Source organism: Scyliorhinus torazame, chromosome 15 (genome assembly GCF_047496885.1).
Source record: "Scyliorhinus torazame isolate Kashiwa2021f chromosome 15, sScyTor2.1, whole genome shotgun sequence".
Lineage (NCBI taxonomy): Eukaryota > Metazoa > Chordata > Chondrichthyes > Carcharhiniformes > Scyliorhinidae > Scyliorhinus > Scyliorhinus torazame.
In genome coordinates this window covers 39,677,754-39,694,234 of record NC_092721.1, presented here as the reverse complement: position 1 = coordinate 39,694,234, position 16,481 = coordinate 39,677,754, and the positions used below count along the sequence as shown (strand labels likewise).

The 16,481-nt window shown below is 46.2% G+C and overlaps 1 protein-coding gene across 4 annotated transcripts; it reads right to left on the bottom strand.

Annotated features, from left to right (window-relative positions):
• Positions 1-359: 359 nt before the first annotated feature.
• LOC140391577 (SLIT and NTRK-like protein 5) lies at positions 360-11,010 on the bottom strand. 4 transcript variants are annotated; one of them, XM_072476220.1, is made up of 3 exons: positions 10,846-11,010; positions 9,429-9,650; positions 394-8,328 (listed from the first exon to the last, which is right to left on the bottom strand). In XM_072476220.1, the coding sequence occupies exon 3, from the start codon at positions 8,273-8,275 to the stop codon at positions 5,657-5,659; it is 2,619 nt and encodes an 872-aa protein (XP_072332321.1). In that variant the 5' UTR covers positions 8,276-8,328; positions 9,429-9,650; positions 10,846-11,010; the 3' UTR covers positions 394-5,656. The 4 variants fall into 4 exon arrangements, with proteins under 4 accessions (XP_072332324.1, XP_072332322.1, XP_072332321.1 ...); XM_072476219.1 differs by lacking the exon at positions 10,846-11,010 and adding an exon at positions 10,506-10,713; XM_072476223.1 differs by lacking the exon at positions 9,429-9,650 and having other exon boundaries at positions 360-8,328.
• Positions 11,011-16,481: the final 5,471 nt, after the last annotated feature.

The window sequence follows — 16,481 nt, the reverse complement described above, 5'->3', positions numbered from 1 at the left end:
TGTGCTCTCGCTAAATCACTAAACTAAATGGTGAAACGGTTCGGGGATTGTGCTGGGTATAAATGCCATGAGGAGGGAGCAGGATATCCATTTCTTTTCACAGTCCCGTTTTCCTGCCGTGTGTTCCTTTCACATTTTTCAATGTAGGCCAGGCAGAAGAGGGATAATAGAATATTTGAAATTCATAGAAATCTCTGTGTTGCATTGTGTACTGTCTCTGATGTATGTAATAGACGAATGACCAATCTTTGTATAGCAGAGCCCTTTCTTTTGAATTTTGTGAAACGCGGTATAAAATTAAACTCTGCTCATTAAAAAAAAGCACCAAATCCAGGAAAATCTGGAGATAGTTAACAAAATAATAAATCATGTGTAGATTTAATTTGCTGTAAATTGATGTCAGGTTTGCTCTTTAATCATAAAAACATAGCAGACTAATATAATGTACTTAAAAATTAAATACAGAACAAATCATAAATATGTCACAGAGACTGTTGACTGTTCTACAAATCAACCCTGAGCACAAGTTCACTTGATTTGCTTCACCGCCACTGCTTACTCAACATCTTTCATTTTTTGAACAAAAAAACAATATTCAACACAATATCGTGAAACAATAAAGGATTGCAATCATGTTTTTTTTCCTTTTGAGCACAAAATAAATTATTTCATTGAAATGAATCTTAATGATCTACTCCTTACTTTTGTCTGGTGAATTATCTATCAATATCTTTCGTAATAATAACTGTAGCAGGAATCTGGCTATGAAATGGATGTCACTACTTTATGACTATTTGTGTTGCAACACATGATACCTGTGGACTGACTCAGCAAGTCCATTTCTGCAGGGATGGGCAGAAATGCAGGTGACATCACAAAGCAGGACCTCATGGGAATTAACAGTAATAGTTGTGCACTGAGCCTTTGGAGTTTTAAAGCAACCTCAAATATTTCAACAACTGTTCATATTTAGTTCATATAAAAGTATTTTCATTTATTCCCTTTTCTTCCCATATACTTAATGATTTGTTGAGCTGCTCACAGAAAAATATTTTTCACTGTACCTCGGTACACGTGACAATAAACAAATCCAATCCAATCCAATTTAGTGAAGCATTATGAAAAGGACATGAAATGTAAAAAAAAAGTAATACGCTCTCATCAAGTTTTGATCAAAATCAGTGGTGTTGATTCCACCTTTGCATAAAGTGTTAACATTGCACCTTCAGGTAATAATTTGGGAGCGGATTCTATTTATTTCTGTACCATTACAAGGCAACTATCATTAAATGGCTTCCAAGTGGCATAACTGGATGATCAAGCTTATCTGGATTAATGTGAGACACTATTGAGTTAATGTTTGACAACATCCAATTCGCCAAGGTATTACTTTGGTCAGTTACACACTGTCCCCATGATTTTTGAGTGTTCACATTTCCAATCACACTTTGGTTGCTTTGACTATAGGTTTCTTCTGAGTTGGCTATTTTTCTTTTGCTGCAAAATAAAAGCCAAGGAATATTGCAGACCAAATAAATCAGTGTAAATATTATTGTTTCTCCCTAATGTATTTCATTAGACATATTAAATACTTCCTTTGTGTTTTTGCTGATGAAAAATGCCATTTTTTATTTCAGAGGAAGCAAACTTGTATAAAATTTTATATGCAAAATATTGGTATACAAGGCAAATATTTAGCTCAGCTTTTTCATCTTTATTTTCAGCATTTTCAAAATAAATATCAATTTCAAACCTTTTTGTGGGAAAGACAGGTTGGATGGTCTTTTGTAAATGGCTTCTTGGAGTTGATCGATAAATCCTTTGAAGTTAGTAAAATATGTAGATAGCAGATCATGCTACTTGGTCAAGTAAAATTATTTGCTACTTTATCAGGTAAAACTATAATAGGATTTTTTGAACATGTCCTTGAAGTCACTTGGCATATGGAATAAATTCTAAGCACTCATTTGAAGTTCAAAAAAACTTCACTGCAAATGAAATATTTTTCAGAAAATGTATGTGAGATCAAACAATTGATATTCTCAGAGTATCTCTTAATAAATTGAACTTATCATTTTCAACCATCTTTTGTATCCAGATTTTTCCAATTTTACCAATTTGGTGAATATATTAAATTAGGCCAGATCTTGCTGGAAAAGTAACAATATGTTAACAAGTACCTCTGTATTAATGCACAAATTGGGCAGGAAGAAATGTGCCATAAATTGTGATTGAGTTGGTCAACTTATGTGTTTGCTTCACGAAAACAGCATTTTTCCTTTAACCTGTCCTTTATTTGTAAGAACGTTCTGAATTTGCACAATAGCTCCTACTAAACCTTTTAGGGATAATAATAAATAGCATAACAACTATTTTATTGACTTGATAACTGATAATATAATGCAAATCAATCTCTGGTCCAAAAAGTGAACAATTTAAGCTGCTGAGTCTCATTCCTGCATGCAGTGAATTGTTGTCAGGTAGTTGACACATTTCAAATTTTAATTCATTTTTTTCCTCACTTTTCCCTTCTGGCTTTCTTTTCTCTTTCTCTCTTAATCCAATCTTGATTTCCTCTCCTTGTTTCATTTTCTGAACCTGATTTGGTTTGAATTCACTCTTTATTGTTCCTGGTTCTTTCTCAATCCTCACATCACATTGGTTAAGGAGATACATTGTTGGTCCCCTCATTCACCCGATGACCTGTCACCTTTGCCACTATACTGTCAGCTTGCACTTCCAGCAAGTTAGGATTGCAAAAGGTTTTTGGTTTTACAAGTGCAGAAAAATGTCTAATTAATGAAGCCTGCCCTGCTCCAGCAAGATCTGATCCATTATATTTGAAATGATTTATTTTTGAATATATTCACAACAAACACAAATAGCTGCTTGTTTTATGAACACTAATCGGAAATTAGATTGGATGTGAACTGGAAATCAAACAGTTAAGCATTATTTCTTATTCTAGGATCATTGATTCAAATGCTACACCAATCTGAGCGATGAAGGGATTTAGCTTACATGTGATCACTTCAGTGAATGACAGAGGCAAAAACTCTCAAATTGCATTTAATTAAATAATAAAAAAATGTCCAAAAGCTGTTCCCTCTTGACACATTTACATTGTGATTAACTCATCTTAACAATATCTCTGGTGAGGAGATGCTGTGTTTTATTGCACCTGGGCAGTTAAAATGAACCGTGCGGAAAATATAATACAGTGGAGTATGAGATAAATTTAGTGCTTCAAATATTGTGCCAGCTCTTGCAGCAAAAAAAGAAGGAAGTCTGGATGTATTTTATTCATATATTTCTATATTATATTTGGGCAAAGAAGAAAAACTGCATCTGCTAATCTACACTGCAACCATCTTTTCCCAGCTATGCCTGCTTACCTTAACATGTATCCAGTAAAGAAAAACAAAATGAAAAATGGTACATCTATGATAAATAACAGTATCTTCCCATTTGTACTGATGAAAGACTGATCATTTCCACAAAACAAGGCCCAGCCCCATTTTACATCTGACCATGATGGTTACATAATTATACGAAAAGCGAGAAGGGTTTACTGAATCTTTAGTACGATTTAATCAGGGGAAAACAGTAAATCTAAAAAAATTTTAATGAGCTAAGATATAATGAGAATAAGTCCACAACTTAAAATCCTTTGAGAAATCATTTTGGCTATAATTTTGTGGTAGTCTCAAATTTTCCTTTTTTAGGTGAAAACTTCCACGAGTTCCAATTAAATGTATTTGGTAAATTTCAGTGGGCATTGCATCAGCTTCTGTTTTGTGGCTCACATGCTTGCTGTCAGCCATGTCTCACAGAAAAGTATTGCATGGTTAAATTAATCAAAAATGTACCACAATAAAAATCTACCGTGGAAAAGCATTGATGGTTTGTTTTACATTGCCTCATGAATGAAGTAGACTTAATATTAATTCTCCCTCCGATAATTTGAGTGAAAAACGATGAAATAATCACTACACACCCCAGCAGTATTTGTAAAATATATCCTAAATTGGGGTTGTCAGCCGATTCAAACGAATACTGCGTAGAATTATGAAGAAAGTCTAGCCATTTGAATATTTTGTTTTGAAATTCCTATCATACGCAGGCATGATGGTGACCTTATTTAGAGACTGACTGATATAAAACATTTCTGATTAAATATTGACCAGCTGGTGATTTGTATTTGTTAATTCTAACATTCGAGAATGGCGTACAAACTCCGTGCTCAATGTTTTAATTGCGCAAATCTAAAATGCTACTGCTGACCATTGTGGAGACATCTACTGGGGATGTTAATGCAATCTGTACCGTCAATAGTTCAGATCTAGCCGACAGCTTTTTTTAAAACTAGAATCGCTTCATCAACACATCATCACATTAACCAATCCCCCGGCAACACAAATATTCTTGTTGCTGGCTCATGTTGGAAATCTTGTTTGATTTTTAAAAAGCAACTCCATGCCAACAAATGGTTAAAATGATGACAGTAAACCCAATTAAAATGCTGCTTCCTGACAAGTGCCTTTACTGTACTATTTTTTTCTCCCCCTCCGTTTGGCTTTATTTAACTTGCCGCCAATGTAAAACAAATTGCCATTGTCTTTAAATTCAACTGCCTCTTACAGTTTCTATTTTTGATAAACTATATACTGTATAAAAAAAATATGCCACACAAATAGCCATTTTGAACACCTGGTGGTGTAATATAACTACCCCTTTCAGTTATGTTTTTCTTTACAAGGGTACATACATTACATACAGATTTGGACAATCCATCATATAGCCCTGCGTGGCCCCAGTGCACTCACTGACATGTGCAATTCTGAGATGAATATTAAAGACCCTTGGGTCTCTTTCTAATTTAAAAGTGCAGAATGCATACAAAGACATCCACTTTAAGAATAAGAGCTTCAGACTAAAATTAGGGGTGTGCTAGCCTCTTGGATGTTCGCTGAAAGGCCATTTTGACTCTAATTGTAAAGGCTGCTGAAGCTAGAATCAAACCCACACTGTGCATTGTACATCACCTCTGACACACAGTGATCCACTGCAACAGGTATTTTCGAGTCCCGTGGCAGAGCTGCAATGCATTGATGCATTTTTGTACAACATGCGGCATTTCTGATGTCATCTAGGAATAAGCAAAATATTTTGGTCGGAGAGGAAACTCCCAGGTGACTTTTTTTTTTGTGTGTGTGACCAGAAGCAATTCTCTGGGCCATATTTTGAAACTTAAAATACCTTGACTTGCGGTACACGTGAAGAAACAGCAATCTGACTATCACATTGCAAATGGAATGCTAAATTTAGTTAAAAACAGTACTGTTTCCAGATATGGGAAAGCTAAGAAAGACGGGAATGTCCCTTGAAGAGTAGTGAAACCCAAAACGTTTACTTATGCCTGTTGTCAGAATATCTGCAGCCAATCTTCGGTTGGGCTCCTTTGATGATAGCAAATTCGAATGCTTCAGTCGACCCACAGGTTGTGGTGCACACCCCTTAGCTCCAATGTCCCGTTCGAGGTGAGGGTCTGGTGCCAACGCACTTTGACCTCAAACATTTGTGTTCAACGAAACAAAAAAAAACCCAAACCTCAGGTAATTAGAAATAAATATTTGTATATAAACAATTCTGTGGCTTAGAACTGACTGCACGTTGTCTGTTTTTCCAGAACTTCGAGGTAGTCCGGCTCAATATGAAGCTTTGCTTTTAGTTCGAGATAATCATTCCTTATTTGTTCAGCATATACGTTACTGGGTGCCCCATACAGCACCGTCTCCCTCATTCTTTCTGGGTGCAAATACTGACGCCTAACTTCATAGTTTGGTGAGTAATTATAGTTTGGTGGGCTGCCAAATTTATAGTCAACACAGTTCCCAGTGGGGGACTGTTTCACCGGTTCTAGAATCCCACGGTAGAAATGATCTACATCTTGCACCTGGGAAATATCCTCCTGGGGTTCTATGGTGCTAATGCTGTAAGTGGGGCTTCTCAACTGGTTCTCTCGCTCCTCCTCCACTTGGTTCCTGTAGGCCACCTTCAGCTCATGCAGGTCCCTGTAATCGTCCACCGAGTTTCCCTCCCTCGACCTGTAGATGGGGTTCTTGCACATGTGTCCCAGGGGATGGGGGATGTACTCGTACACGTGGCTGGCCGGGCTCTTGGCTTTGGGGGCCGACCTGTGGCTGTAGACGCTGTACTGCAGGTTGAAGGAGCTCACGTCCGAGTTGTTGGTGCTGGTGCGGTCGCTCTGCACCTTCTTGCGCCGCTTCATCACCAGCACGAAGAGGCCAGCGGCCACGAAGACCGAGGTGATGAAGACCAGGAGCAGGCTGAGGATGAGGACGGAAAGGGGCACAGAGCCCGTGTCCGCCACCGACTGCAGAGAGGGGGTGGCTGCGGTGGTGGGGCTCTGGGTGAGCTGGACCCCCGGATGGGGTGGAGAAGGGGTGGACACCACGGTATCCGAGTAATCGGGGCAGACCAGGTCGGATTTAATGGCTCTCAGGTCTTTGCCTGCAAACTGCTTGGGGGTCTGGCAGATGAGGCCGTTGACCAGGGTGCCGCTGTTAAAGCTCTCCAGCCAGTGTTTGAGTGCCACAGCCTCACAGCCACAGTCCCAGGGGTTCTCGTACAGCTCGATCTGGATCAGAGAGCGGAGTTGCTCCAGGACTCCCGCCATCGGCAGGGAGGTGAAACGGTTGCTCCGCAAGCTGAGGCGGGTCAGGTTCAAGGCGGCGAAGATGTGGCTGGGAAGAGCCCGGAGCAGGTTGTTGTTGAGGAAGAGGAGCTGGAGACTGGGCAGTGGCTGCAGGGTGCCAGCCACGATCTCTTTGATGGCGTTGTACTCCAGGTAGAGGTACTGCAGGCTCTGCAGCCCATGGAACATCTCCGAGGTGAGCCTCTCGATGCAGTTGCCATTGAGATACAGTCGGCGCAGGTGGGTGAGGTTCATGAAGGCTCGGTCCTGCACCACCGTGATCCTGTTGTGACCCAGATGGAGCAAGTCCAGCCCCGGCGTGTCATAGAAATCCGACCTGCGCACGGTGACGATGGAATTGCCGGTAAGGTACATCTTTTTGGGGTTGTAGGGTTTGGGCTCCAGCTCGCTGATCCTCTGGATGCGCTTCTCCTGGCAGTTCACGTTGAGGCCAATGTCCGAGATCTGCATGTTACACGTGCACTGCCGGGGGCACACTAAAGGCACCGGGGGCTTGGTCTGGTAGGCGAAGATGGGCCCGTAGTTGTACCCTTCCTTGGGGGCAGGGCTCTTGGCGGTGGGGCGGACGCGTGGCGCCTTGGGCAGGCGGGTGCCCTTGGGCGCCCTGGGGGGCAGCCTGGGCGCAGGCGAGGGGGTGAGGAGGGGGGCAGCCGGGGCCGGGCTGCTGTAGAAGTAGCCGTGGGTGGCGAGAGGGGGAAGGGGCTTCCAGTCGGAGTCCAGGCTGCTCCGCCGGGGGCACAGCTCCTGCTTGGCCACCTCGTCCAGGTCGCGGCCGTGCAGGCGGAAGGGGGTCTCGCACACCACCTCGCCCACCAGGGCGGTGTACGCGATGCTCTCCAGCCAAGCCTTGAGGGCGATCAGCTCGCAGGTGCAGTTCCAGGGATTGTCCTCCAGCTGCAGCCCCACCACCCGGTCCATGTGCTCCAGGAGGCCGGCGTAGGGCAGCATCTTGAGGCGGTTGCCCCGCAGGTCGAGGTGGGTGAGGGGGACATGCTTGAAGAGGTTGGAGGGCAGACTGCTCAGGAGGTTGTCGTTGAGGATGAGGACCTGCAGCGAGTGCAGCTTGCCCAGGGAGGCCGGCTCCATCCAGCTGATGTAGTTGTAGTCGAGCTGCAGGTACTCCAGGCTCTCCAGCCCGGACAGACTGTCATCCCTCAGCCCCTCCAGCTTGTTATTGTTTAAGTGCAGCCTGCGGGTGGCCCGCAGCCCGTTGAAAGCCCCCGCCTCGATCTCCTCGATCTGGTTGCTGCCCAGGTGCAGGATGGAGACGCCGGTGAAGTTGAGGAACTGGTTGGGGTGCAGGCGGCTCAGCAGGTTGCCGCTCAGGAAGAGGTGGTAGACGGGGAACCGCGGAGGGCTGAGCTGCAGCAGCGAGACGATGTGGCTGTTCTCACAGCTCACCACCAGCACCTCGTCCTTCTCCTGACACGAGCACAGGTTCTCGCAGATGTCTCCGTAGCTCTCGATGGTCTCAGCCCAGGACAGGAGGAAGGATGCAAAAGCGATGGCTTGCGTCAGCCACACATACATTTTCATGGCCCGAGTGCGGATCAGCGCTTCAACTCCTCTGCCGCCTCGCAGCTGATCACCTTGAGGAAAGAGAGAGTGTCAATACTTTCCATTGCAAGCCACCGACTAACGTCACCAAAAATAACCCCCCTCCCCCCCCCCCCCCTCTCTCCCTGGGGGAGGGGGCTCTGTCCAGGCGACCCCCCCCCCCCCTCTCTAACCTACCAACACCACGTTAAAAGGATGGAGGGGGGCTCTCTTCTCAGAATCCCCCCCCCTCTCTCTATTCTGCCAACACCACGTTAAAGGGGTAGGGGGTCTCCCCACCCCCCCCCCCCACCACCACCACCACCCCACCCCACGACAAACCTTTTTGCTGAATTGCCCATTCGATCCCCCAGCTGATGGCTGCAATGACGTCCGTCGGGGTCAGCAAAAGTTAAAGTGACATCCCCCCAACCCCCACCCACCCATGTCAGCCCACCCCCATATAATTCCCGGGATGGGCTGGAAAGCGGGATCTGCAATTGGGAGTCCCGTCATTTCCCGGTCACTGTGCGGAGAGACATACCGGCTGGCTGAGGAATGAGTGGAAGCTCTGTTAGTTGAGATATAGGAAGTTGCACTGAGTGTCAGCGTCACTTCACACACACACACACACACACACGGGCTGCATTAACGTCACTCCAGCCTCAACATGCATTTGACCAGATTTCAGAAATATATTTTGCTGGTGAAATCCACACGGATCTATCCACCCCCTTTCCTTGCAGCGGGAAAATGAGAGGGGGAAGCACTCTCCGGAATGAAGTCTAATTTCATGAAGACACCGTCCCTCTTAAAAAGGAATCTTGTTTCAAGAAAGCAGGAACAGGCGCGAATCAAACGGACGCATTCTCTTTGCAAAAAGGATTCCAAATAAACGGCTCATTTGCTATCGCCTGGAGGGGGCTACAATGCAGGGCAAATACCCCCCACCCCCCCACCCCTCCTCCCACACACACACACACGTTCACGGTTCGAAACGACTGAGAGATGCTGAGGTTACAGTAACTGAGATGGGAAACTAAATGCTGTAAAACGACAGACAGGCTCCACTTGGGCTCCCTCCCTCCCCACTCTTATTTTTCGATGGGAAGGGATTTTATTCCCCCCTCCCACACACACACCACTCACTTACCCCGTCTCCCCAAACAGTAGCGGCTTTAAAGCGCAGCCCCGCACACTCAGCCATCTCCCGACGAGAGGGCAGCAGCCCCCAAATGTGGCGGAAATGAAACAAGGAGCGAGCCCCGGTTGAAAAGAAACATTCCTCCTCGATGCTGCACGTCCCCGGCCTCATCGCCGATGTGTCAGCGCAGGGAAACTGTGGTCGCAATCGGCGAGGACCGTCTCAGACCTCCTTCATTCCGGAGTTTTTTTTAAAAAGCAGAGAGAGAGAAATATCCAAGTTGATTAAAGGCAAAACACATGATCGACGTCAGTGATTTCAGACCCAAATTTCATCCAGTTGGGGACAAATCCCATTTCCTGCAGCTAATTTTGTGGGGGGGGGGGGGGGAGTCTTCAGTCAAAAACTGCATCAGATAGAGAGAAAGAGAGAAAAGGCAACAGTATTTTTGCCCAGTGGTGCTGAAATTCACTTGGCTGCCAGCGCGATTTTGTGTGTGTCTGCGAGTGTGCATCCCCCCTCTTTGCAGCCTGGAGCAGATCAAACGCACAAAGCTGCAGCGTCACGTTAAAACACACAACACACACACAGACCCCCACTTCAACACAATTATCATTCCCTGCAGGAATCCCCTTGGCATTGTGGAAGTAATCAGGATGGTCCTCCCCCCCTTCTCCATTCCCAACAGCGTATCACTGTTTTCCTCTTGTCGTTGGGTCCACGAGGGGGAGGGGGATGTCATGCCTCCCCCCTCATCAAAATAAAGTTTCGCCCTTCCATCAGACACAATCGACGGAAAAATACAGCGAGAACCGACATGAAACTTCACCACGAAGTGCCCAAGCTCAGCGCCGCTCTCCGGGGTCCTCGCTATGTGTGTTCCACATCTTCATGTCAAAAACGAGATTATTGACCCCCGCCCCTCCACACACTCCCCTTCCCCGTTATTTGCCCAGCTCCCATTACTTTTGACTGTCACCTCGGGCAGCAACACACGCACACGCATTCAACACCTAGCTCTAGAATCCTGCTTTCTTCCGCGACCAAGATTGAGATCCAGTTCGAATGAATTGAAAATTCACCTACCCAAGCTCGGCTGCTGAAAACCTCATAACATTTGCAAGGAGAGGTGGGTGTTTTTTTTCTTTCCCCCGTCTACCATCCGACTCAAACTGAGTGGTTTACGGGGAGGTGGGTTTTGCAATCCTTCCAATGCATTATTTTTGTGCTCGTGCTTTCCGAGCAAGTGCACGGATTTCGCAGACCCCCGTTCCGCGTTCCGTAACGTGACCGACCACTGGATGTTGGACGTCCTCTCCTCCCTCCACCCCCCCCTACAAATCTCCCTCTCCCCCCCCCCCCCCCCCACCCACCCCTTACATCCCCCACCCCCCTCTCCTCCTCACTTCATTCCCACCAACTTTACCAGCATCAGGCGATGAAGAGAACTAGCCGGGCGATAGGAGCATCCCCAGTAATCTGCCTTGCTGCCTTTCATTTCGTCTCTCGAATCACAAAACACAGTCCAACTCCCTCCCCACCCCCCTGACGCGGCGACTGAGCGGTGTGTCTTCCAAACAAATTAAGCAACTGTTTACAATATGGCTGGGGCTCTCTCCCATCCTGAGGCGGGATTTTTTTTTTTTTGGGGGGGGGGGGAGCTGGGAAATTGGGTCTCAGCGAAATCCACTGTGGAATCCACGCCCCCCCCCCCCCCCCCCCCCCCGCCCCGCCACCTCAAATCAAACCTCGGGGACACACTGGCGGGCGTCCCTGGAAGTCCCTTTCTCCCCCAAGTGCAGTCCCCTCCTCATTATCCATTGCCCTGGGATAATGCACGACTCTGTCAATTGCAACGTTAAATCCATGCTGTCATTTGGAGAGAGAAAAAAAAATCTTACATTTGAAATGGATATCGAAGTCCAAAATAAATAAATAAATAAATAACGCACACGCCGCATAATATGTGGAACATACAGGCGGGTCGTCCGCTAGTTTCGAAAAAGCATGCATGCTTCCTTCGATTTTTGTCGGATGTTGTAATTTCTGTTCATTCCACCAAGGCTGATCCAGTCCATATTTTTAAGAGGGTAATAAATCAACGCTAACAAACCATTTGTAGGAGCGTCAGTGTTTAGTGTACTCAGTGTGGTTGTTTGTCATTCCAGCCATTTCCCAAACAGCAGGCAAATAAGCAATGTGTGTGTGTGTGAGGGGGGGGGGGGGGCAGAGCTGTACTGAACATGCCAATAGCCAATAGATGGCAGTGCAGGGTGATAGAAATATGGGCTGAGACGGAAAGCTCCATATATTTGACATAGCTGACGTTGTGGCAGGAGGAACCTAGAGAGAGAAAATCAATTGTGTTGGACGCACCGGATTTAAGGGATGGATTTACCTGCCCTCCGCCCAGGCTCCTCCTGTTCCCCACTGTCTCCCAGCACGGATCGTCAGAGCTCAACTTATCGTTCATTGGAGAAAGAGGAGTCAGAAATGAGACAGTGATAAGGAACAAACATCCCACCGCCCCCTCTCCTTTACCCCCTCCCCCTCCCCCCAAGCTGCACCTCCACCGAGGAGGGGCTCCGATACCTCCTGTAATTCTGACCGCCTTGTGTGCACCCCATATTTCAGACAGTTCACCTTGAGCGGCCGTGCCTTCACCTGATAAAGCTCCAGTGGTGTCGATCCCCTCCCTGTGCCTCTTCTTAAAGATGCTCCTTAACAACCTGACCAATCATTTGGTCACCCGTCTTTATCTGTCGAAGTGTATTGGCGTCGAAATGCTTCGTTTGATAATACACCAGCTTCACTCCGTTAAAGGCGCTACATAAAACAAGAGGGTTGCAGATTTTATCACCACATCATTTCATGTTTTGGAAAGTGTCTTTGCATCGGTAGAACAGGCCCTCGGTGTGAGGCATTGGACCGATGTTACTGTAAGTTGTGTAAGCTCTTTACTGTTTAGATTGTATTCCCTGTCTGTCAGCACTATTATCCATATCCACATGAAACAATGAACTACTGAACAATGAAGATATAGGGAGAATCAAGTGTGAGAAATGGGCTGCCAATTCTATTTGAACCCTGTTTTACAAGGCACATACAGGTCAGAAGGACTCCGGGCTCCTACACATACAAGGATGACATGACAAGGAATTTTACTGGGTTTGATGTGGTTTGAATTATAAATCTTAGCTTTGAATGAGACTCATGAAAACAGAAAACAAAACTTTTGTTCATAACCATCAGTGTTTTAACAGTCTATCCTGAACATGGGCGATTTTAACTTTTTCTGTTGTCTTAAATTGTTATATGGATAGACCAACATTGAGACTGATGGCCTGCCCCTGGATTCTGACAACTCAGACTTTGGATCCGCTGAATCCTGAGTCCATGATCTCTGTTTTGAGACTAAGACTCAGTCAGGAGCTTGGAATTTCAGTGTGGCAAGAATCTCAATAGGCCTCGCTACAATTTATTGTACACTCGCCGCACTCCATAATCTCTCTAACTCATATTCACGCAATCTTCATCCCATGCACACACACTCATCATCCCACTCACTCTGCAGCCCACACACACTCAGTCTCCACCCAACAAACACACACTCTTCATCCCTCACACACTCACTCTACAATACACACACGCACTCATCCCACAGACACTGTCTCTACGCCACACACACTCACTCTTCATCCCTCACACACTCACTCTTCAATACACACACACACCCATGCCACAGACACTGTCTCTACGCCACACACACTCACTCTTCATCCCTCACACACTCACTCTTCAATACACACACGCACTCATCCCACAGACACTGTCTCTACGCCACACACACTCACTCTTCATCCCTCACACACTCACTCTTCAATACACACACGCACTCATCCCACAGACACTGTCTCTACGCCACACACACTCACTCTTCATCCCTCACACACTCACTCTTCGATACACCCACACACTCATCACCCAGACACTGTCTCTACCCCACACACACTCATTCTTCATCCCTCACACACTCGCTCTTCTATACACACACACACCAATCCCACAGACACTGTCTCTACACCACACACACTTACTCTTCATCCCTCACACACTCACTCTTCAATACACAAACACACTCATCCCACAGACACTGTCTCTACCCCACACACACTCACTCTTCATCCCTCACACACTCACTCTTCAATACACACACACACTCATCACACAGACACTGTCTCTACCCCACACACACTCACTCTTCATCCCTCACACACTCACTCTTCAATACACACACACACACATCCCACAGATACTGTCTCTACACCACACACACTCTTCATCCCTCACACACTCACTCTTCTATACACACACACACACACATCCCACAGACACTGTCTCTACCCCCCACACACTCACTCTTCATCCCTCACAGGCTTCAGCACTCACACACTCATTCTTCATCCCACCAACACTCAGTCACATCCCACACACACTCACTCTTCACCCCACACACTCACTCTTCACCCCACACACACACTCATCCCACACACACTCACTCTCATCCCACACACTCACATCCCACACTCACTCTTCATCCCTCACACATCACTCTGACCCACACACAATAACTCTTCATCCCACAAAAACTCACTGTTCACTCCAATCACACTCACTCTTCATCCACCACACACTCACTCTTCACCCCACACACACTAACTCTTCACCACACACGCAGTCACTATTCATCTAATCACACTCACTCTTCACCGCACACACAGTCACTATTCATCCAATCACACTCACTCTTCATCCCACACTCACTCTTCATCCCTCACACATTCACTCTCCATCCCACACACACTCATTCCTCACCCACACTCAGTCACTCTTCATCACACAAAAACTCACTCTTCATCCCACACACACTCACTCTCTTCAGACACACTTTTCATCACAACACACACACTCTTCTTCACACACACACTCACTCTCTTCCCACACACACTTTTCATCCCTCACACACTCACACTTCAACACACACAGTCACTCTCATCCCACACACATTCATTCTTCTTCCCTCACAAACTCACACATCTACCCACATACACTCACTCTTCATCCCACAAAAACTCACTCTTTATTTCACACACACTCAGTCCTCATCCCACACACAGTCACTCTCCACCCCACACACACTCACTCTTCATCCCAAAAACACTGACTCTTCATCCCACAGTCACTCTTTATCCCTCACACACTCACTCTTCAATACACAGACACACTCGTCCCACAGACACTCAGTCTCTATCCCACACACACTGACTCTTCATCCCTCACACACTGACTCTTCAACACACACACTCACTCTCATCCCACACACTCACACTTCATCATTCACACACTCACTCTTCAACATACACACTCACTCTCATCCCACACACTCACTCTTCAACACACACACTCACTCTCATCCCACATACTCACTCTTCATCCCACACACACTCACTCTTCATCCCCCACAAACTCACACTTTATCCCACACAGTCACTCTACATCCCTCACAAACTCACACTTCAACCCACATACACTCACTCTTCATCCCTCATACATCACTCTTTGAGCCACAAACACTCATTATTCATCCCACAAAAACTCACTGTTCACTCCAATCACACTCACTCTTCATCCCACATTCACTCTTCACCCCTTACACACTCACTCTTCATCCCACATGCACTCACTCTTCATCCCAATCGTACTCATTCTTCATCCCACATTCACTCTTCATCCCTCACACACTCACTCTCCACCCTGCACACACTCATTGCTCACCCACACACACTCACTCTTCTTCACACAAAAAGTCACTCTTCATCCCACACACACTCACTCTCTTCCCACACACACACTTTTCATCCCACATACACTCACTCTTCATCCCACAAAAACGCACTCTTCATTCCACACACCCGCACTCCTCATCCCATACACAGTCACACTTCACCCCACACACACTCACTCTTCACTCCACACACACACTATTCATCCCAATCACACTGACTCTTCAATACACACACACACTCATCACACAGACAGTCAGTCTCTACCTCACACACACTCACCTCTTTATCCCTCATAGGCTTCATCCCTCACATACTGACTCTTCAACACACACACTCACTCTCATCCCACATACTCACACTTCATCACTCACACACCCACTCTTCATCCCACACACTCACTCTTCAACATACACAGTCACTCTCATCCCACATACTCACACTTCATCACTCACACTCTCACTCTTCAACACACACATTCACTGACATCTCACACACAGTCACTCTCCACCCCATACACACTCACTCTGCACCCCACACACACACTATTCACCCAATCACACTGACTCTTCATCCCACTCTCACTCTTCATCCCTCACACACTCACTCTTCAACACACACAGTCACTCTCATCCCACACACTCACTCTTCATCTCACACACACTCACTCTTCATCACCCACACACTCACTCTTCATCCCACACACTCATCACATCCCACACACTCACTCTTCATCCCACACACTCTCACTATTCATCCCAATCATACTCACTCTTCATCCCTCACACATCAGTCTTTGACCCACACACAATAACTCTTCATCCCACAAAAACTCACTGTTCACTGCAATCACACTCACTCTTCATCCCACATTCACTCTTCACCCCTTACACACTCACTCTTCATCCCACGCATATTCACTCTTCGCCACACACTCACTCTTCATCCCTCATACACTCACTCTTCATCCCAATCGTACTCACTCTTCATCCCACACTCACTCTTCAACACACACACTCACTCTCATCCCACACACTCACTCTTAAACACACAGTCACTCACATCCCAGTCAGTCACTCTACATCCCTCACAAACTCACTCTTCATTCCACACACTCTCACTCCTCATCTCACACACATTCACTCTTCATCCCTGACACACGCACTCTTCAACCCACACACTCACTCTTCAATACACACACACTCATCCCACAGACACT